At 46.4% G+C, this 21,073-nt stretch overlaps 1 protein-coding gene across 1 annotated transcript in view; it reads right to left on the reverse strand.

The window, feature by feature from the left end:
* Nucleotides 1-21,073, reverse strand: part of KIF5C (kinesin family member 5C) — a 166,294-nt gene that overhangs the window by 23,392 nt on the left and 121,829 nt on the right. The window contains exons 17-25 of the mRNA XM_049616144.1: nucleotides 19,167-19,284; nucleotides 16,892-16,968; nucleotides 15,449-15,558; nucleotides 13,048-13,149; nucleotides 12,761-12,821; nucleotides 7,784-7,855; nucleotides 5,044-5,148; nucleotides 2,878-3,094; nucleotides 1,568-1,681 (exon numbers count right to left, since the gene is read on the reverse strand). Coding sequence (XP_049472101.1) covers nucleotides 1,575-1,681; nucleotides 2,878-3,094; nucleotides 5,044-5,148; nucleotides 7,784-7,855; nucleotides 12,761-12,821; nucleotides 13,048-13,149; nucleotides 15,449-15,558; nucleotides 16,892-16,968; nucleotides 19,167-19,284 — 969 coding nt within the window. The 3' untranslated portion in view covers nucleotides 1,568-1,574. The remainder of the gene's footprint in view (nucleotides 1-1,567; nucleotides 1,682-2,877; nucleotides 3,095-5,043; nucleotides 5,149-7,783; nucleotides 7,856-12,760; nucleotides 12,822-13,047; nucleotides 13,150-15,448; nucleotides 15,559-16,891; nucleotides 16,969-19,166; nucleotides 19,285-21,073) is intronic.

Below are 21,073 nucleotides of genomic sequence, written 5' to 3' on the forward strand. Positions count from 1 at the left end.
GGGTACTTCTGAGGACAGTGAGTCTAAATTTAAAAGGCGAGCTTTCTGTAGTCACGGTAGAGTTCCCTTACCAGCCTCTGACAGGCCGCCCTCAAATTTTCTTAACGTGACAGAGAAATTAACTTCCATCCTGTATGTAAGCCACGGTTACTTCAGGATAGGAGTTCTCAAACTTTGGTGGCTAACAAAATCAGTCGGGGTACTTGGTAAACATACAAAGGCCCAGGCCCTATGCTCCTTCAAGATGCCTAGGTCCCTGGGGACCAGGTGATACTGACACCCTCCCACCCACCCAAGTTCCAGAACCACACTTTAGCTTTTCTATTCCAAGCTGCCTAATGTGGTCTTATAGCTCCCTTCAAGTGCCAACTACAACACCAGGAACATGCAGTCAAAAGCAATTTTATAACACCCGATTTTATTTTATCTGTGATTGAAAGTGATCGGATCTGAATGGGATGGCCCACTGCCAAGACCACTTCCCATCCACCTTTTAGGGTATGGCAGATGGTGGTGGACATGTTGCCCGCCCGCGGGCCCCCTCGGCCTTCCCTCCCTTTCCCTCATCTGACCAGTGCCTGTCCTGCTCCTTGGCATGCTGCCTGGGGCGGCGCAGGAGAAAGCTCCGGGTGCAGCCACCAAGCCCCTTCCTTGGAAGTTGTTGCATGAGGCTTAGCAATGCTGTCGTATCACCTGAGAGAGGGCTCCAGCCCCATACATTCACTTTCTTCACCTTGATCCAAAAAGAGCTGGAGAGGACTCAATGTTCCCCTGCGTCGCCCTTGATCATGGTGGCTTATCAAGCCAGCTTCCTTAGTGAGGGCTCAGAATCCAAGGGCAACATTTGGAGATACTCTCTTCTATCCAGAGGTTACGGGTTTAAAGAGTTTTCCTAAACGCTTTTCTGGCCACCCAGCTGTCTGTCCGCCCAGCCCCACCCATGACCTCTTTCCTCTACCTCAAGTACAAAAAGACAAGGTCTCTCCTTCTCTTTTCCAAAGCATATCACTTCTTGTTTGTTTGTTTGCTGCTAGAGCAATATCAAGCATGTGGATTGTAGGCAGAGAAATTTCTAGACCACTGTCTCAAAGAAAAAAGTGGTCTGGATCTACCTAGCTATAAATTAGCACACTCTTAAAAACCCTATTTGTTGAGTTCAGATAGCAATTATAAAAATAGACTTTCTGTATCTGGCTCTTTCTTTTATTCAGCTCCTGTAACTTGAAGCAACCACCCACATCTGTCTGCTCTAGGCAAAAGCAGCTGACAAACAGGTACTGCCCTTTTGGATGCCAGCTGCACAGGGAAACCCCACAGACAAAAGAAAGCTCAGGTGAATCATTCACCACACCCTTGTCTATCCCCAGAGGGTCCCCGGCACCAGGTGGCCCTAGCTAAGAAGACCCTGAGGCTCCGGGCTGAGCTGAGGGCAGGTAAGCTGTGTCCCTAGGGTCTGCTCCAGGAGAGCTGAGCCTCTCACTATCACAGGTGCACATGGATGTTGCTGGGAGCCAGGCAGGGGCACGGATCTGCCCCAAACAGAAACCACCCGACACCAGGGACTCACTTCGCATTTATTTCTGGTAATGAGTGGAGTTTGAAGAGCCTCCTCCTCCCCCTCGGATGGCGTGGACGGCCGTTGGAGATGATGCTGGGTAGTGTCCAGGGCGGATGGGCTTGGCTGTATTCGACAGAAAGGACAGAACGTTCAGATTAGGCTTAAACAGCCATACCCAGATGCCCGCGGGTCACATGTGAAAACCGAGACCTACAATTTGTATCATTACAGTCCTTATCAATCACCAGAGCTTTCTGAAAAGAGGACGTTTGCTCTCTTGATAGTGCAGTTAACTAATTCAGGGCACCAGATGGTTAGGGGACAGAGAGAATTTATGTATCAATTATGTTAATTATGGCTGAGGAAACTTAGAAGGACTTTCCATTTTATCTGCGGCAGATCCGTAGGCACCCCTGGGGTTTTAAGGGCATCTGGGCAGCCCCTGAAACTTGATGCAGAAATCTGCCTATGATGCACTTTTCTGGCGACAAGATCCATAGTTTCCAGATTTACAAAGAGTGTAAAGTCCAAGAAAAGCAATAAAACACTAATCTAAGGTATGATCTTAAAACTAGAAACATGAAGTTGGTGTGCAAAACAGCTGCACGGCAATATCTGATGGGAAATAATATCACATGTTATTGGAGGCATTTCAATGGAAGAAAAAAGCTCTCTAGAGCACATCCCTAAATCCGGTTTATGCCTGTGGCTCCATCCTGGGAACTATGACTTAGCAGCCACATCCTCTTCCCTGCATGGGCAAAATACCCAAACCCAAGCCCGGGAGGGGCTGGATGTCCAGGCCCCTTCCCCAGTTTGGAACCACAGCCAGCTCACCGATGCCAGGCCTGGCTCTTTCCAGGGCACTTCCAAACCTGCCCTTGCAAGTGGCTTTCCCTGAGGCTTCTGGCTCCATAGGGCCCCTTCATGGGCCCACCTGCTATAGGGCCTTTGGGCTTTGCTGAGAAATAGCCATACATCGCAGGACTTCTGAGAAAGTACCTCTGTTTACAGCCACAAACCTTTACCGACAGCCTAGGCTGGCCACCTTCTCTGCTCAGCTCAGCAGCTTTGAAGACCACAATGTACGTGGCAATCTCTCAGTATAAGGAAGCAGGTGCCTGACATACCCATCCTCCCCGGATGAACGCAGGTGCCGGGAGGTGCCAGCTAGCCTAGGTCCTGCATGCCTGACCACAGCCTTTCAGATGTTCCAGACAGACAGCCCAGAGCTCCATCGCTGCCTCGGAGCATCATCAGTGCTCCTGGGCGCCAGAGTCCTGCCTTCCATCAAGGGCCCTGGTGAGAGGCACACATACCAATCTGGGCTGAGTGGGCCCTCCTGGCCATATTCTTGGCTCGAACAGCCTCCTTGATGCGATCCACCTCCTGCTGGTAGCGCTTGCGGTCCCGCATGGCGTTCTCCTTGGCCTCCTTCAACGCGCTCTCCAGGGCCTTGACACGCTCCGCCGTGGCACGCAGCCGCTTCTCCAGCTTGGGCAGCTCACAGCGCAGGTCTGCATTGTCCCGGACCAGCTGCGGTGGGAAGGGATAGGGGTGACTTACCGGGGAGGCGAGGGGGCCGGCAGGAGGGGCAGACAGTGATACAAGGGCAGCTAGAAGCGGTCTCTGCAGCCAAACAACCAGCCCGCTAGGTCATCTTGGAAAGTCCATGTGACCACAAATGCTGGCAGCACCGACGGAAAATCAAGATCCCATACTCTGGGACTCCAATTTGCTACACACGGTTCATGGGTGCAAGGAAGTGGGGAGGGGGTGTAGGATGAAATTAAAAGCCATTTCCAGGCACAGGAAGCTTTCAGACTTGGGCAGGATTTACTTCCTCTTTTGTTTGAGTGGGTGGGGGAACTAGTGTAAGGAAAATTGACTAGTCAGATGCTAGCATATGGAAGCTGAGAAATGTAGACAAAGCAAGTTCAAAAGCACCGGTGAAAGGCATGCATGTTCTAGAGCTCCCTGAAGGGCTCCTCCCTGCAGGACATGTTGTCTACACCAGCATGTGGTTTGGACCCACTTAGCAACATATCCAAAGGCTAACAGGTAACTCAGGGGTACTGCTCATTTTTTCATTACCTAAGACCCTCAATTAAGAAGCAACAGGTGAGACTGGGCACGTGTGGGGTGGTGTGGCCATAGACTGGTGGTTGACAGAGGGCAGGTGGGTGGGGGGATGGGTGAGACAGGTAAAGGGGATTGAGAATACACTTATTGTGAGGAGCACTGAGTAATGTATAGAATTGCTGAACTGATATACTGGACACCTGGAATTAACAGAGCACTGTATTAAGTATACTGGAATTAAAAAAAATAAATACATACAATTTTTTTTAAAATAAAAAGATAATGAAGGAAAACAAAAAGAAGCAACAGGTTTGGCCCCAGGTGAAGAAAAGGTTCAAGAGTCAGCTCTATCATTTCCTGACATTAGACTTGGTAAGTCATCCAACCACCACAAGCCTCAGGTTTCTCACCCATAAAAAGGGATAGCATATAACAGGACCATTGTGGGAATCCCAGTGGATCAAGAAAAGTTTAGAAAATCAGAAAGTGCTAACGAAGGTTACCTATCCCGAGTCCGCACCTGCATTCTTTAACCCCATAGGCAAACCAGCAGCTCCAGAGTAGATTTTTAAAACATATTCATTGAATTCATAAATAAAATAATTAATCTCAGAGCCCTATTTCAAATTCCCTTGCAGTTTCTGCTTTTATATTTCTCATCAACAATTTGCATGAGTGACTTCAACCATGTTGAGTCTGCCGTCCTCCCTTTGGGGAAAAATGCCACCATCAGTAATATCAAAGAGGACTTAAGTCAAAGAGAGATGACATCACCTTACCCATGTGGTCTAACAAGTTGGACTGTTTTTATCATAGCCCAAATCTTTAGGATTTAGGAAAAACATGAACATTCCAGCATTTATACAGAAAGAAGACAACCGCCTAGATCACCAGTAGGCTTGGCCGTGAACTTTGCTGTCCCTCTAGACAAAGTCCAGAGCATCGTAAGAACCTGACAGGGTGCTCAATAAATAGGGCGACAGAGCAGAGAGAAAATGAATTAAGTTACTTCTAGTCCTAGTCTGTTTCCTCATCTGTAAAAAAACAAGGGGCCTGAACCAGCTCCATGGCATTCACTTGACATTCTGTGCAGCCTGTAGGTCCAACGCTGGGACTGGAGACAGGATAGAAAGACAGGGTTCTGAACACCCCACCTCCCAAAGCCCAAGAGCTCAAACTCAATTCCTTCCATTTGCCTTTGAAAAAAGAATTTTATATATAAGGGAAGTCACTGAAGACTAAAGGACTTCAAGTCTGGCACTAATGTCTTGTGGTGACAGAGTCCCTTAGCCTTCGATGTCAGAGCCTTCTCCCAGAACTGCGGCCACATCTTTCCAGGAGAATACGGGGCTTCTTTCCAGAAGAATGTGAGAAGCAGAAGGAAGCTGGCACGACTCTCCTACCTGTTTGTGAACCTTCGTGAGCTGCTCCAGGTTATTTTCCAGGAAGGAAATTTTCTGCTTCTGGGCAGCACTGCCCCCTCCATCATCGTTGTCCAGCTCTACACTCTGCACCAACATGAGGGGTCAGCAGGCAGGCCAGCACGCTGCCCGCCCGCAGCCCCAGCATAAGGTGGACAACACTCTAAATCTTCTTTAAAGAAAACAAAAAACAAAAAAACAACCCCAATCCCACCAAAGGTTATTCTGAAAGTGAAAATAAAAAGAGGTTCTGAAAGTTGAGACTCAATGACCTTCCCAATTAATTTCCTTGCTCCGTGTCAAGGGTTTCACGAGTGTTATATTTTAGAGAACTGAAAAACGAAACAAAACAAAACAAAACCTCCAATCTTCCTTTGAAAGATACAGATTAGCCCTGTGAGATTCACCTCTCTCTTGCAGGTGAGCAAATAGACTTTTCTTTTTCAAAAGAACTGTTCCAAAACTCGTAAGAAGAAGCAGTATGAAAATATAAACCCAAGACCGAAATTTAATTTCAAATATCCCAACTGAGATAAGTCAGCAAGCTGAGGGCAATTGCATGTGGTCCTGCTGGGAAGTCTCAATGGCCTGTGCTTATCGCCTGAGCTTCCGATTCCATGAAATTACTTAATGAATCTACTTCAAACTAGTCATGGCATCTGAGCACGGTGTTGCCAGAAAAACTCTGGAAATTCAACAGATGTTAAGATTGACAGAAACCTCCCTCCCGGCAGGGCCACGCTCAGTGGTCAGATAAGTTGAGGAACACATGTATAAGCACATCTTGGAGCCCAAAATGGTGAGACATGCTTGTGCCATCTGATGATGGACAAGACCACCATCCCTCCTTCTTCTGAGAGGTAACAGCTGTACATACATCTCAGACCCGTGTCTCTTCCATCTACATCCAAGTTTCTCAAATTTCACCCAGAGGGAAATTAAACTCAGATTGGGTTTATTAAAACTCAGATTGCTATGCCCCAGCCCCAGTCTCTGCTTCAGTGGACCTGAGGTGCGTCTGAGAACCTGAGAATCTATCAAGCATCCTGGTGATGCCAAGGCTGCTGGCCAGATGATCACACTTTGAGAGTCACTGGTCTAATAAAACTAGGTCCTTCCTCGAGAGTTTTACATCATGAAATCAGGGAAGTCTGATCTTAGGCTTCCTTGGACCCCCTCATCCCTCTGACTAAGCCTTTTCAGATCTTGCCTAAGCTCTCTAGTCTCCTTTTCTGTCCCCTGTGCTCTGGCCTCTCCTGCCTACCTGGTCCAGGTCTGACAGTCATTTCTATTTTGATGCCTGTGGTCACTACCTACCCGCCCCACCACTGCCATTCAGCCCTTGGACTCTCCTATCAGGCTCTGCCTTTCTTTGTTTTCATTTGCAGGTCCCCAAACTCGCTAGAACCAAGTTGTCAGAGGCCATGGCAGATTCATGCTCTGAGCCTCAGCTGGACGCTCACACCGCTGCTCAGCAATCCTTTCACTCATCCCTGACAAATTGCTCCACGCTGCTGGCGCCTGCTCTAGGCTCTGTGGCCTCACCATTCCTTCCCTTCCTTCTCCATTGAGGACTGAGCCTCCACATTAACTGAGAAGATCGATGCATCATTGGATGCATCTTTCCACTGTTATGCATTTTCCTGCAAATGTCTCCCATCTTGACTTCTCCACTACTCCTCTCTGGGAGACTATATCCCTTCCCCTTATACCAAGCCCAGTATGTCCATCTGTGCTATTAATTCCGTCCCTCTCAGATCTGACCCCATGAATCACTTCCTCTTTGCTTATATATTTCACCTCTTTCCCTTGGCTCCTTCACACAGACACATGTGCACACACACACACACACACACACACACACACTTTCAAATACACCTTCCTTCCGTCCTACTGCACATCTGCATATGGCCCATTGCTCCTCTTCCATCACGTTTAAACATTTTTAAAGAGCAGTCCCCTCACTGCTGCCACCTCTCCCTCCTTCCTGAAACTTCCGAGAGCTGCTGTGGGATCTGCCATACGGTGACTTCCCGAGATCGCCATGTGAGGTGTGAGGATCAAAGAGGCCCAGATTCAGAAGTCACACAGAGCTGGATTCGATCCTACCTCCGGCTCTTCCAGCTGTGTGACCTTGGGCAAGTTCTTTAACCTCGGAGCCTGTCTCCACTAACAAGAGAACAGTAAGAACCACTTACACTGGTGTCGAGAAGAACAAATTAGACACACGTCAGGGTGCTCCACACACTCTGACCTAGCCCCTCATGGCCTCGTCACAGGCAAACAGGGTGCTCTCGCCTCCAATTGCTACAGGTTTCTGGCATTGCTCACCAGGCTTTGGGGCAACTCTGCCTGACAAGACCCCTCTGGATTTTCCCCGCATCATGCACAGCAGCTCTCACACTGCGGCCAGGTAAATATGTGCTCGTTTGAAATGAGGGCCAGGGAGAGGATTATAACTTCCTTTTACTAAGAAGAAAAAAATCAGATGGAAAAATATTCCCAAGTTTTTTGGGTTTTTTGGTTTTGGTTTTGGTTTTGGTTTGTTTGTTTGTTTTGTTTTGCCTCTGGTACATTCTTTTAATACATTCTCTGGCTTGAAGTAATTCATTTTTAAGCATAACCAGCCCCAATTTAAGGAAGTGATGTTTCAACTGAAAATGATTCTTTCTGGCCATCTTTTCTTTTCTTCTCAGTCCTGTTCACACAAAAGAGAACTCACCTTCTTGACCCGGGCAGTCAGATCCTGGACAAAGAGTTTCCGGAGGTTATGAAGAGTCTGCAATTCTCGAGACTGGAAGAGAAGATTGTTAAAATGCCACTTAGGTGGTGGGGGAAACAGTGAATTCGTGACGGATTTGGTGCCACACCATCAACATCTGGTTGACCCAATGACCCAGACCTTTCCATACATGCTCTATGAGTCCGCCGGTAAGGCCACAGTGCTCCCACACTTCCCTGACTTTCTCACCAGCTGTGTCTACCCCCTTAACTGTCTCAAGAGCATCCCAAGGGCCAGAGACGGGAACTCAAACAATGAAATGTAAACTAGAACAAAGCCTACTCATTTGCTGAGTTCTAAATAGCACTTTTTCTCTCCCCTCATAAACAAAAGTTAAAAAGCTTTCTCATGGGTAAGGTCCTTTGGCACAGGCCATGATTCCACGGTTTGAGGTTGAGCCCTACGTCAGGCTCTCTGCTGTCAGTGCAGACCTGCTTCAAATCCTCTGTCTCCTTCTCTCTCTGCCCCTCCCCTGCTTGGACTCTCTCTAAATAAACAAACAAACAAACATTAAAAAAAAAGTTTTCTCATGTGCCACCTGGGTGGCTCAGTCAGTTAAGCGTCTGACTTCCGCTCAGGTCATGATCTCATGGTTTGTGGGTTTGAGCCCCACGTCAGGCTCTGCCCTGACAGCACGAAGCCTGCTGGGGATTCTCTGTCTTTCTCCCTATCTTCCCCTCCCTCACTTGTTCTCTTTCTCTCTTAAACAAACAAACAAACAAACAATCTTAAAAAAAAAAGTTTTCTCCCCAAAATTCCTAATAGGCTGCATTGTACCAGAAGGGATTCCTTTTTTCCTCTAGTTTATCACATACACATTATACAAAACGCCAGTGTAAAAGGAAAGTTACCCACAACCTCTCCCATCCCAACTGACATTTTTCATATTTCCATGCCCCTTGCTGGTCTCAGTCCATGTTCGTTTGCTTTACATCACGGAGCTCATGGATGAGGCAGGTGGTGGACCTTTTATCCACGTGACCCTGGGCAACTTACCTAACCTTCTTGTGCCTCAGTTTTCTTATTTGTACAATGAGGATAAATATACTAGTTGCCTCACAGTTGTCAGGATTAAATGTGATAATCCTTACAAAACTTTTACAACAGTTTCTGACACATCGTAATGGTCAGTAAACACTAGCTAGTATTAACTTACTGATGTATCATATTTGACATCCATTTCTTCAGTAGGCTTTTATTGTATACTTTTGTTACTGTTTCCCTCTGTTGTTATAATATTGTTATGTTGTAATTAACTTCTTGGGGGTATTTTTTTTCTTCATTTTGAATTATTTTCTACAAATGAGCCCTTAGGAACTAGACTGCTAAGACAAGGGTCTGAGTCAAACCTGGTGACCTTTGTTAACAAGATCAGAATATCACGTTATTTACTTTCATTTAATTCTCCATATATTTACTACAGGAGATATGATTAGTTCCTTGCAAAATATTTTCCTATAAGGGAGGAGAGAGATAAACTTACATTTATACTTTTTAATTTGTCGAAGTTGACTTAACACAGAATGTCAAGGGATGAAGCTCACACATGCTCACAGAAAAAAAGAAACAGGCCATACTAAAGAAAAAACTTTTTTTTAAAAAGGTGGCGGGGGGTGCCTGGTGACTCAGTCGGTTGAGCGTCCGACTTCGGCTCAGGTCATGATCTCGCGGTTCATGAGTTCAAGCCCTGTGTCAGGCTCTGTGCTGACAGCTCGGAGCCTGGAGCCTGCTTTGGATTCTGTGTCTCCCTCTCTCTGCCCCTCCCCACCTCTCAAAAATAAATAAACATTATAAAATTTTTTTAAAAAGAAACAGGCCATAAAGACACAAAAACACTAAGTTTCTTGGAATAACAGTTCTGTGTTAATTTAAGGTCTTTTTGCTGGGTCCAAGTCTGCAATTCTGTGTTGAAATAAGCAGCAGCTGAAGTCAATTCCTTCCTCAGATGTGGCAAATTCCTTTCTGCAGGAAGCCAAGCAGGCCTGTTATTCTGGATGCAATGCCCATCGGACCTGTCCAAGGCTTAGCCACCTTCCAGCGCAGGCACAGGGGCACAGCTCAGAGCCCACGTTTATGCAGACACACTGTTTCAGGTCCCTGCCCACAGAGCTCAGACCCCCAGCCCCTGTTCTGTATGCTATCTCTGCTGCTTCAGGGATTTTATTCCTGGCTGAACTGTAATCACAGCAAATATTTTCCATAAAAAAAAAGCCATCACACCAAAGGGAAATGGGAAGAGAAGACACGGGGGCCTTGTCAAAGGGCCAGACATTTCTTGGGGCTTAAGTACCAAATACTATGGAGTCCTGAGTTTGGCAACTGTATCTCATTTTTGTTTGCTCTTAGGTGAATTCAGCAGTTCAGGAGGGGCAGGTACAAACCTTTAAAATATTCTACAAGATGGGGCACCTGGGTGGTTCAGTCGGTTAAGCAACTGACTTCAGGTCAGGTCATGATCTCATGGTTTGTGGGTTCAAGCCCCATGTCAGGCTCTGTGCTGACAGCTTGGAGCCTGGAGCCCACTTCGGATTCTGCGTCTCCATCTCTCTACCCCTCCCCTGCTCGACTCTATCTCTCTCTCAAAAATAAATAAGCATGAAAAAAATTTTTTTAAATAGTTTACAAGTTGCACATTTAAGCTTAGGCAGCTATCATTTGGCTTTCCTGCAGCAATGAATTTTCCACCAGCAGATTATCATTTCCTCACTCTACCTGACTCCCTTCTTTCAAATTGTCCATGTTACAGGCTGCTGCCCTCTGTGTAAAAGTTACAGGCTTAGCTTCCTGTCACGGGGGACAGTGAGGGCAAGACCAGAGAGGTGAAAACACAAGGCCCATCAACACAGCAAGAGAGGACCAGCCCCGAAGCCCCATGGCTGCCTCGACATCTTCCAACGTCATCTGCTGGAGTGGGCCTCACACTCCTACCCCTGGACAGCAGGTTCTACCCCCCAGCTTGCCCAAATACTCAAGCCAGCAGAGGCCTTGAGCTAAGGAGAATTCTAGGAAGGTCAATCAAGGGCAGCGAGCCTGTTCCTGAAGAACAGTTACAGTTTAGGGAAGGTTCCGAGGGCAGGTTAAGTGAAAAGATGCCATGAGGTTCCAATTTGGGGTTTAAAATGTGAATGTGCGTGATGTGTGTGATGTGAGTGCTGAGTGAGAGCAAGAGAGAAGAGCCACATGGGTGAGTGTGAGGGTGGGAGGGGCCAGCACGCGAGGAAGTGCACAGACACGAGAACATGGAAGTGAATGCCCGCGAGTGTGAGGAAGGGACTGCAGACTGTGGGGTGTGAGCATGCGCCAGAGTGCACGACAGGACAAGTGACTTTGCACGAGTGTGAGTGTCACCGTGAGAGAGCCCCTGTGGGAGGGCATGAAGGGCAGGTATGGCAGGTGAGCGAGTGGGGCGGGGGGCAGTTCACGGGTGGAAAGGAAAAAGGTACTGAAACGTCACTTATATCTGGCTAGTGGGAATACGGTACCATTTTACAGTTCAATAGTTTCCTGAATTTTTACAATCATCTATAGCTGTGAGTATCGCTTCTGCAATAAAAGAGACATAGATAAGGCAATTTCACAGCTTCATTTCGGTCTCCCCTACAGCCAGCAGCCCCTTCTACCATCTTCTCCACCATGCTGGAAAGGCCCAAGACCCTTTGCATACAGTCATCTTACTTCTGTCCTGAGTGGACTGCACCCTCTGTCCCTCCACCTGGCTTTAAGGGGCAACCAACATCAACTCAGAAGCCAGAGTGCAGAACCAGGCCCAGCCCTACAGCCTAGGGTCACTAGATTCTTGGAGATAGGCACAATACCACATAAATTCACATGGCACATGAATGGAATCAAAACGTATGACTTTATCTAAACAATTGTATCTAAATGACCGGACATGTTTTCACCAAACTGAGAGCCTAGGTTGGGATGGTCTGTCTTCAAACACAGGCTGTGTGTGGCACTTTGAAGGCCTCTCGAGGGCCCTCAGAGCAGCTGAAGTGGAAGTCAACCAGTGGAGACAAACGTCATGAATTCAGATGCAGGATGAAGAAAAACAACCAGGATTTCAAATAATAAGCCCTTCTGATCTGTCACTCTTCTACCCCAAACCCTGCAAGTCTCAAGTCCCTTCCCAGCTTACACCTGCTCTTGCCTTGACCTCTCTGTGCCCACCTCCTAGCTCCTCCTTGCTTCATTGACCTCCCTGCTGTCACTCCAAAACACCAGGCATGGGCTCACCTCAGGGCTGTGGCATGGGCTATTGCCTATGCCTGGAAGGCCCTTCCAGTCTTGCCCTTTCACCTGCTTCAAGTTCCTACTCAAAAGTCACCTTCTCTTGGGACCTCTGCCAGCAACCACCCTGTGCACTTTCCAGAACCATTTAATGGAGGTCATGATTTCCTCCCTTATTATTCACTATCTGTCTTCCCCATCAGCCGAAGGTAAGCTTCACAAGTGCCAGGATCTTATCTTTGTCATTTATTGATGCAACCCAAGCACCTAGAAGAATGCCAGCCCTCAGTAGGTGCTCTTGAATGTTGAATGGAAAAAAGCTATAGTGTGCAAAACCTGTAAACTTGCAGTCATTGATTTGCAAGTCAGTTTAATTCTCACTCAGGGTCTGCATGGTCACAGCACTAAGCATGGATGGATGGACTGATGGACAGACAGACGGACTGACAGACTGATGGTTAATCATTGTGTCAAGAGCTGGGGAATAAATTCTACAATTCTCACTTTTCCACACAATGTTCTATCTAAATGGAATGTCTAAATATATGGAATTTGCCTAAACGTTTTGTCTAAGACGGTATGTGAGAAAGGTGGGCACAGGTGATATTTTAGAATAAACAAACGCAACAAATCACAAACTCATCAGGTCTCTGAGACGACAGTGAGTTGGGAAACATGTTGACATACCACTGTCTCCTCCAGCCCCTTGAGGTCCTCTCTGGCTTGTTCCCTTTTATCATTGAGCAATCTAAAACAAAAAACAAAACCAAACAAAAAAAGGAGTTATGAACCACCAAAAGGGCATCAGAGATTTCCATTTGCACCTACGGATAAATCAACAAAACAAACCAATGCACACAAACAGCCTTGGCCCAACCTAACCATAATATTTAGGAATCTGAATCACGGACACAGGCTTGCGGAGACCCCGCGGGGAGGAGAGAAAGCCGGGGAAACATTTGAAGCACACTCACAAGAGCTTCTCCAGCTTCATTTCCCTCTCTTGGTCTTCCACTTTCAGCTTGTTATAATCAGAACTGAGCTTCTCCTGCTCTAGCTGCAGCTTCTGATTCAAACTGAAATTGAGAGGAAAAAGCAATACAGTCCACATTAGTCTGAAATTCCGAGTCACCCAGCCGAAGACATGGTTCTGTTCCAACCCCATTAGTTCTGTGCAATAAAGGCGGCAATTCTAGAGGATTTTGAGGGATCAGAGAACAACCTCACAGCTTCCTCCCTGCCGAAGTGGAAACTAATTTCTGGGAACATCTCAGAGGCATGAAACATAAGGCTTTGAGAATATATTTATAGTTGGCTTGTGCAAGAGCTTTGGGGGGAAAATAATGAGATAGGAAAAGGGCCGGTATTTTAAAAACAGAGAAAGACAGCACAGTCAGAAGAATTCTGCTTTGTCTGTCCTACAGATGGCATGCACCCACACTCGGGAAACCTTATTTGGCCATTTCAACCTTCCCTGCCTCTCTAGTCCGATGATCTGAGAACATTTTCTAAGTCCAAATTCCTGGCTGACACAGGGACAGTTGTGTGAAGTCTTCAAGGAGTGGGTACAGAGAGAGAAAAATACAAAGAAAGCCCAGGGGCTGCTGCAAAAGGGAAACTCGCCATCTGGTTGGGGGCACTTTGTCAACATTTGCATGCAGTATTTACAAAATCTTTTGTATGGCCATGCCTGTGCATCTGTAAAGGAACAGACTCTACACTATCTGAAGGAAAAATTCAGAGTCTGCTTGAAAGGCACAGGCCAACAAAACTTCTACACCTACTGACTAACTCATTTACCAACCCTCCCTCTTCCCTCCTTCCTTCCCTCCCTCCTTTCCCCTTCCAGTTAAACATGTCAAGGGTGATTAATCAGAATAAAGAACACAGGACATGCTTGAAGGGGAAAGAACAACCTGAATAATAGCATGGGGATGGTTCAAAACGAGGAGAGGAAAGACGACACGAAATGCTTGCCTTAGGTAGACAGTGTGCACAGAGCCCAGGATCACAACACTTACACTTTGCTTCGTTACCATTCTCCTCTTTTAAAATGCAAATATGCTGTGCGAGCAGCTTGCAGACTCTGAAGAGCGATTTGGATCAGTAGCCTGGAGAATTAAACTCTAACTTCAGTTTGATTCCTACTTAGCAGTGTGACCCTAAGTAACTCATTTAACCTTGACTCCCATATAGAAATCTGGCTCTTCATCTACAGAAAGCAGGAGTGGAAGGAGCCTTTAGTCTATATCTTGGGGGCAATGAGCAGGGGGCAGGGGGCAGGGGAGGTGTTAGCAAATGGAAATGTATTTCAATATAACTGGTTTTCTTTGTTTTCCTGCATCTTTTATTTGTAGCATTTAACAATGTTATTCTAGGGGTACCTGGTTGGTTCAGTCGGTCAGACATCCAACTCTTGATTATGGCTCAGGTCATGATTTCGAGGTCGTGAGATCAAGCCCCGTGTCGGGCTCTACACTGAGTATGGAGCCTGCTTGGGATTTTCTCTCTCTCCCTCTCTCTCTGTCTCTGCCTCATTTGTGTGCTTGCTCTCTCTCTCTCTCTCTCAAAATAAACATTAAATAAATAAATAAATAAATAAACAAATAAATAAATAAATAAAAATATTATTCTGCCAAGGGGTTCAAAGATTGCCAAGGGGCTCACTGTGCAAAAATGTTAAGAACCCTCAAGGAGAGGATCCTGAAAGTACTTCCCAGCTTGGTGACTTGTTTTGACAATGAGGCAGGAAGGTAAGAGAGGAAGAGGGGAGAGATCATTATGGAGCAGGGGTTCTTCAGTGGCCGTGACAGGACAGGAAAATGGCCCTGAAGGGGGTGTCCCCAGAGACAAGCTGCAATGAAGCCATTCTGGCAAATGCCACAGGTCCACGAGCACAGACACAGGTCCCTACAAAGTGTGCACATGTGACCAGGTGGCTCAGGGTTGTGCAGGGTGCATTTATGAGTTCGGGTGAGGAGGCAGCAGGAGCTGACTATCTTTTCTGGAGGATTTATTAACCTATCAGAACTCCGGAGTCAGGACCAACTGAGGGTTTTTTTAAATATGTTTTTTCATACAGACGGTGTTTCCACCTATGAGGGCAGCTCAGTCACCAACATGACCCCAGCTCCTCGGGGACGAGGAAGGACGGCTGCACCCGCCTGCCACCTGCCCCAGCAGAGCCCCCCGAGGCTCAGCTCCAGATGGGAAAACAGACGTAGGAAGCCGCGTGTGTAGCCCACTGCGGCCCAGGGCAGAGCCCAAGGCCCACAGGGCGAGGCGAGCAGACCTCAGCTCAAAGCCACATCCTTCCAGGCTGGCCGAAGACTCCATGCCTGCCCCCACATCCCAAGAGCCCCTGGGCCGACTCACTCCCGCATCTCATCGATGATTTTCTGCTTCTCCTCGATCTCATCTCGAAGTCTGGACAGCTGCTTCTGGTGAGCTTCCCGGTGACTCTCCATCTGCTGCTCCAGTGCCTTCTGCGAGCCAGGCCAGCAGAGATGTGTCATCCACTCGTTGGCTCACAGCCCACACTATGACAAGCCCTGGATTGCTTCTGCCTCCTACCCTACATCCCTCAGCTGTCAGGTCCCCAAACTGAGGCCCCCTGAACCCGCCTTGTCGTACTGGCACAACCAAACCCAAAGATCTATTATAAAACAGAGTGGGCCCTGGGAGCAAATCAGTCCATCAATTAAATAAAAAGCTTTTTCCATGACCTTCTACAGCTCACCAGGCTACATGGCTTCTCTAGCCAGGTCAGTCAGAGGGCATGGACCTCTGACTACTCAGGTGACCTCAGACAAGCCATGTAACCTGTGTGAGCTACACTGCCTCATCTGTAAAATTTAGATAATTGCCCCAGTCCTGCCCACTGCACAGATTTGTGGTGATGTTCAAAGGAGAGCTCTTCACCAAAGCCATACGAAACCAGGAGAGGGGCCCATCAAGGTGAGCCTGGGGCAGGATCATACCACGGGCACTGTTTTGACTATGGACTCACATCCAAATGGACTCGTAGTCTGCCTAAAATGAAGTAAAACTCAACATTTTCTCATATCTCACTTTATTCAGCTAAAAATCTTATTTCCCAGTCATTTATCCTACATTTTCCTTCACTACTTTACATGTGACCAAACATAAAGATCTCTATGTATAAGATGGAAACTCAAATTTGGAGTGCTTCTTTTAAAAAGTCAAGGAGAGGGGGCATTTGGATGGCTCAGCGGGTTGAGCATCTGACTTTGGCTCAGGTCATGATCTTGGCAGTTTGTGAGTTCAAGCCCCACTATGGACTCGCCGCTGTCAGCACAGAGCCCGCTTTGGATGCTCTGCCCCCCACCCCTCTCTCCCTGCCCATCCCCTACTTGCACTCTCCTGAAAATAAAATCAATATTCAAAAAAAATGAGAAAATAAAAATGTCAAGAGGAGTAATGTTTTCTTTCATTCAAAGAAAGGGCAAACACTTCTTCAGAAGTTAATGTCAACAGTGTGGCCCATGTAGGGACTGGGGGCTGGAGGGGGGAGGGGGGTTCTGCTCTTCCCTTCTGCACCAGGAACGGGGAAGGAACACGTACCAAAGCAACGTGGCTATTGCTACGGACTTCGTGGGGTTTCTGGACACTCCACCTCCATCTCAGTCCTACACAGGCCACGCTGTGAGAACGGCTCCGACTGCCCGGCATCGGCACCCCCACTCCCCTCCCCCTCCCGCACTGCCGCACACATCTCTGAAGGAGACAGAGTTCCCTAGAACAAGAAAGTGTGGTCCGAATGCATGCTGGGCTCCATGGGAGGGGTGGCATACACACCTTCATTTCCTCGGCGTCCTGCAGTCGGGTCAGGTGTTCCTTTTCCTTATCCTGGAAGCTGACTTCGTGCATTTTTTCTGTTTTGAATTTTAAATGATGATTTAAGATTTAACTGGTAGGACTCACATCCAAAAGTTAAAAAAAAAAAAAAAAAAAAAAAAAACTTAAAAGAAAAAAGATTAAAAAAAAGGAAGAATGGCCATGGAGTGAAACGTGAGCTTACATCACCGACTACACCCCATGGTATGCATCCAAGACTGGGAGGAGGACTTCTGGCTGAGGAGGGCTCCAGCAGGAGGGGCAACTGTCGGGGACAGGTGCTAACTTGGAGTGGGCCACTCTAGGTCAGAACCAACCTGGCTGGTTATGACCTCACACCTCGGACAACCAGTCCCCACCTGGCCTGGTCCCCACCTGGCCTCGGTGAGCAAGCCCCGAGGCAGTACACATTAACCTGCTATGTAGATCACAAAGCACCATGTGAATGTTAGTGGCATTTGGATTCATGACACTATTAGAGTTCCAGAAAGAGCTAATTTACCTCCCATGGGTAAGCTGTTTATTCTCTAAGAATCTAGAGCAGGTAAACATAATCTAAGGCTAAGAAGAGAGAAAATAGAAATATAAAATAATACTCTCCAGATTAAACAGGAAAGCCCCATATTTGGGGCAGGGCTGCTGCATGGCACACCTCCAGGGGGAGCCAGCCCAGCCTATTCTTGCTTTTAGGAGCACTCCCTGAGCATACCATGGCAGGCTGAGGTGGGATGGCGGGCGGGAGCAAAATGGTTTAAAACAGTGACTTTCAAGTCATTATGCTTTCTATCTAGTCTGCTCCACTTTATTTCAGATCTTCTCACCCTTGTTTTATTTCTACTCAGTGGCCCCACTGCAGAAGCCATTTACAGGAAAGAACAGTTCTTTTCTGTGTGAAGTCTTAGGGGGAACGCTCTGTCTCTAACATTCATCCATTATCACATGAAGAAAACATTACAAGGTCATAGCGGGGGTAAGGATGTTCTTCATCTTTTTAAATTTGCCTTGGCATTTGAAACAAAGTGTATTTACTGAGCAAGTGACTATATTAACAATAAGGGAAATAAAAACAGGGTAGCATCATCACCAATCCTATTACCCTACCAAAACCATTTTCGTTTTAAATATTAATCCACAGGCCTTGGAACACAAGCATCCATTGATTCCTACATGCTATAACCACAGTGAAGATAAGATTGCATATTATGATCTTTACTTAATTTAAGGATGCATCGTAAGCATGGCTGTACAGCCTCCACATACTTCACCCCCAATACGTGTTCTGTTAAAAACCATACCGTAGCTCAATTAACTGTTGGACATTTAGGTGGCTTCCTTTCCTTTCCTTTCCCCCCACTAATACAAGGAATTCTGCAATGAATATTTGAGATATGAGGATCAAAAGGTGTGAAAAGTGTTACGATTATTAATATTTGTTTTCAAAATGCTTTCCTAAAAGGACTAACAATTTTCATTGCAGCTCATAGTACGTGTGGTCCATTTCACTGCAATGCATACATTCTTAATCCTGTTCTGGCTTCTGCATTTCTAGTTACCTCTCTTGAATGTCTTCTATGTATTCATATCTTTTGAGTGTTTCCTAGGTGTCAGGCACTTCCCTAAGCAAAGAGTATCAGAAGGCTGCCTGGCAAAGGGAAGAGCTTGTTCATAGGATAAAGGTAAAGGTAGCCATTGGTGGAAGTTCAGACCTTATATTAAGAGCGGTGGGACACCATGGAAGGGGCACAGGCATGGGGCTGGCACAAGATAGAAAGTGATTTTAGAATAGTCCGCAACACGGTGGCTGGCCAGGAGAAGATGGGGTGGGACTGTCCGTAGATGGATGTAGCCACAACTCTTAATTAGGATTAAGGATGGTGAAAATGAAGGCAGAGATGAGCAGAAGCAGAGAAGCATCTGGCAGGTCAAATGGACAGGCCGTGGTGACAGACTGGAGGCAGGAAGTAGAAAAGAGAGAGGATTCTGACTTGGGAAGCAGGGTGGACTGAGGGAAAAAGGGAAGAGGAGCAAATATTGTGTGGGGGCAGTCTTCTAGATATTTCTCTTTCTCTTTCTTTCTTTCTTTCTTTCTTTCTTCTCATCCCACAATTATTCCATTGTTTTCAATAGATCTAGAAGTGCTGTAATTGAGCAAAACTAAACATCATGAGTTCAGCCAACTAGAGAGTATCTGATGTGGGTCGAGAGCTCAACACCTGCAAAGTAGTCAATTATTTACCTTGGGCTCGGAGTTTGGCCAGCTCTTCACTAAGTGAGTCTTGGGACTCTTCCAGCTGCCTCCTCTTCTGTTCCATGTTCTGCATGTAATCTGTCAGGGATTTGATCTTGGCTTCATGCTTTAAATAAGCAAATAGATATAAAGGAGGCATGAGTGACCATAACTGCCATCCTGACTTTCCTGGGACTGTCTGATGAGAAAATGCAATAGAGGAGGAGTTCTTGGGTCCCTTTTTGGAGTACCAACACCCAAAGGATGCATATTTGCCCTCTCCTTGGGATTTGGGATCACAGACTAACACAGTCCTCTGTTTCTTCCTTGTGCTTCTCTGCCCCATTCCTCACAGACCCTTCTGATGGCCGTCCCCCTCCTCACCATCCACTTAAGCGAGATGCCAACATCCAAGCTGGTTTGTCTCCTTGTAGAAAACAGAGTGTGCTAGAGAGAAAGGACTGGGAAAATGTGTAGGGAAGAGGGCTTCACTCTTTGAACCAACACCTGTGGATTCTGTCTTCGGAACTCAAACATTGTGTCTTTTCTTTTTCTGTCTCTCAAGCACACCAATTCCTGTGTCGGGGACCTTGCATTTTACATTTTCCTCTCCTGAGGAAGTGCTCCCACCTACCCTCCCAGAATCCTTATCACTCAGGTCCCAACACTTTCTTACAGCACCCAACTTCTACATGACTTATCTATTTCTTTTTACTTGTTAGCTCCATGAGGGTATGGAGTAGATACCTAATAAATATTAGTGGCACCAATGAATGAATGGGAGCTCATTGACTGAATAAAGACAGTTGGCCCTTCTAAGTAGATGGAAATTGGTAGACACCCCTCCTTTAAGATGTACAGTGTTCACATTAAGGAAGGAAAATCCTGGAGAATGAGCTCTAATCTAATGAAATAACCTCTGGGAAATGGACTCAGGTGGAGCAGTCATAAGCGTAGCTTTTGGTGAAAAGGATGAGTGTCAACGAAGAAGATAATAGCATTTTAGCTGGAAATATTTTGTCAGATTCCTTAGATCGTGTCAGAAAATAAAGAGCCAAGGTCTTACCTACCCCACGAAATAATGATTGAATATTTGGCTTTGTGTAAATTGTAAGAGACTACAAAGCAGCACCCAAAAGAAAGCTGCATTTGTCGCTACTGTAGAAAGCACTAACGTAGGTATCCTATAACACTGAAACATTCAAATATTCTTGACTCTGATCTGGTATGCCCAAAGTCAATGTCACTCTAAGACCTGGGCAACTGAGCCCTCAATCCTGAGCCTCATACTTTAGAGCACCTCATGTGGGCTGGCCTCTGGCTACACTCATTCCACTGAGCCAAGAGTCTGTAGGCTAAGGGGGTGTGCCATGTAGGACCCATGTCTCCTTCTAGACCACACTCTGCATACTGGAAATGCAGAAACTCACTACTCCAGTGGCCCTAAAGCCCACTCCCAGGGCTGACACTGCAGCTTCTGTCATCAATTTATACAGATTAGAGTTGACAGTGACACAGTTTCACCAGTTCACAGACAGTGCAGAAGGGACTTAGACACGGAAGCTGGTGTGTCAAGATGAAAAGAGGAGACAGCAGGGTGCAGAATGAGGGACCTCTATTTGCACTCTTGCCTTCGTCTCCAAATGTTAGGGGTGGGACCTTCCAAAATCACATGTTATCAGTGTAACAGGTGACCTGGGTATCATGCCCTAACGTTCATTATTTTCTCAAATTTTTTAAATCATAAAAATGTCAAATAAAGCAAATCCAGCAAGATTTCACCCATAAACCACTCTTAACTTATCAACTATTCCTGATATTAACTGTATGAATGCATATTGTATAAAGTTGCAAGGCATAGCATAAATATAACTCTGCATTTTCATTTTCATTTACCTTTATATAATTAAACTTTT

The sequence above is a fragment of the Panthera uncia genome, assembly GCF_023721935.1.
Source record: "Panthera uncia isolate 11264 chromosome C1 unlocalized genomic scaffold, Puncia_PCG_1.0 HiC_scaffold_3, whole genome shotgun sequence".
NCBI lineage: Eukaryota > Metazoa > Chordata > Mammalia > Carnivora > Felidae > Panthera > Panthera uncia.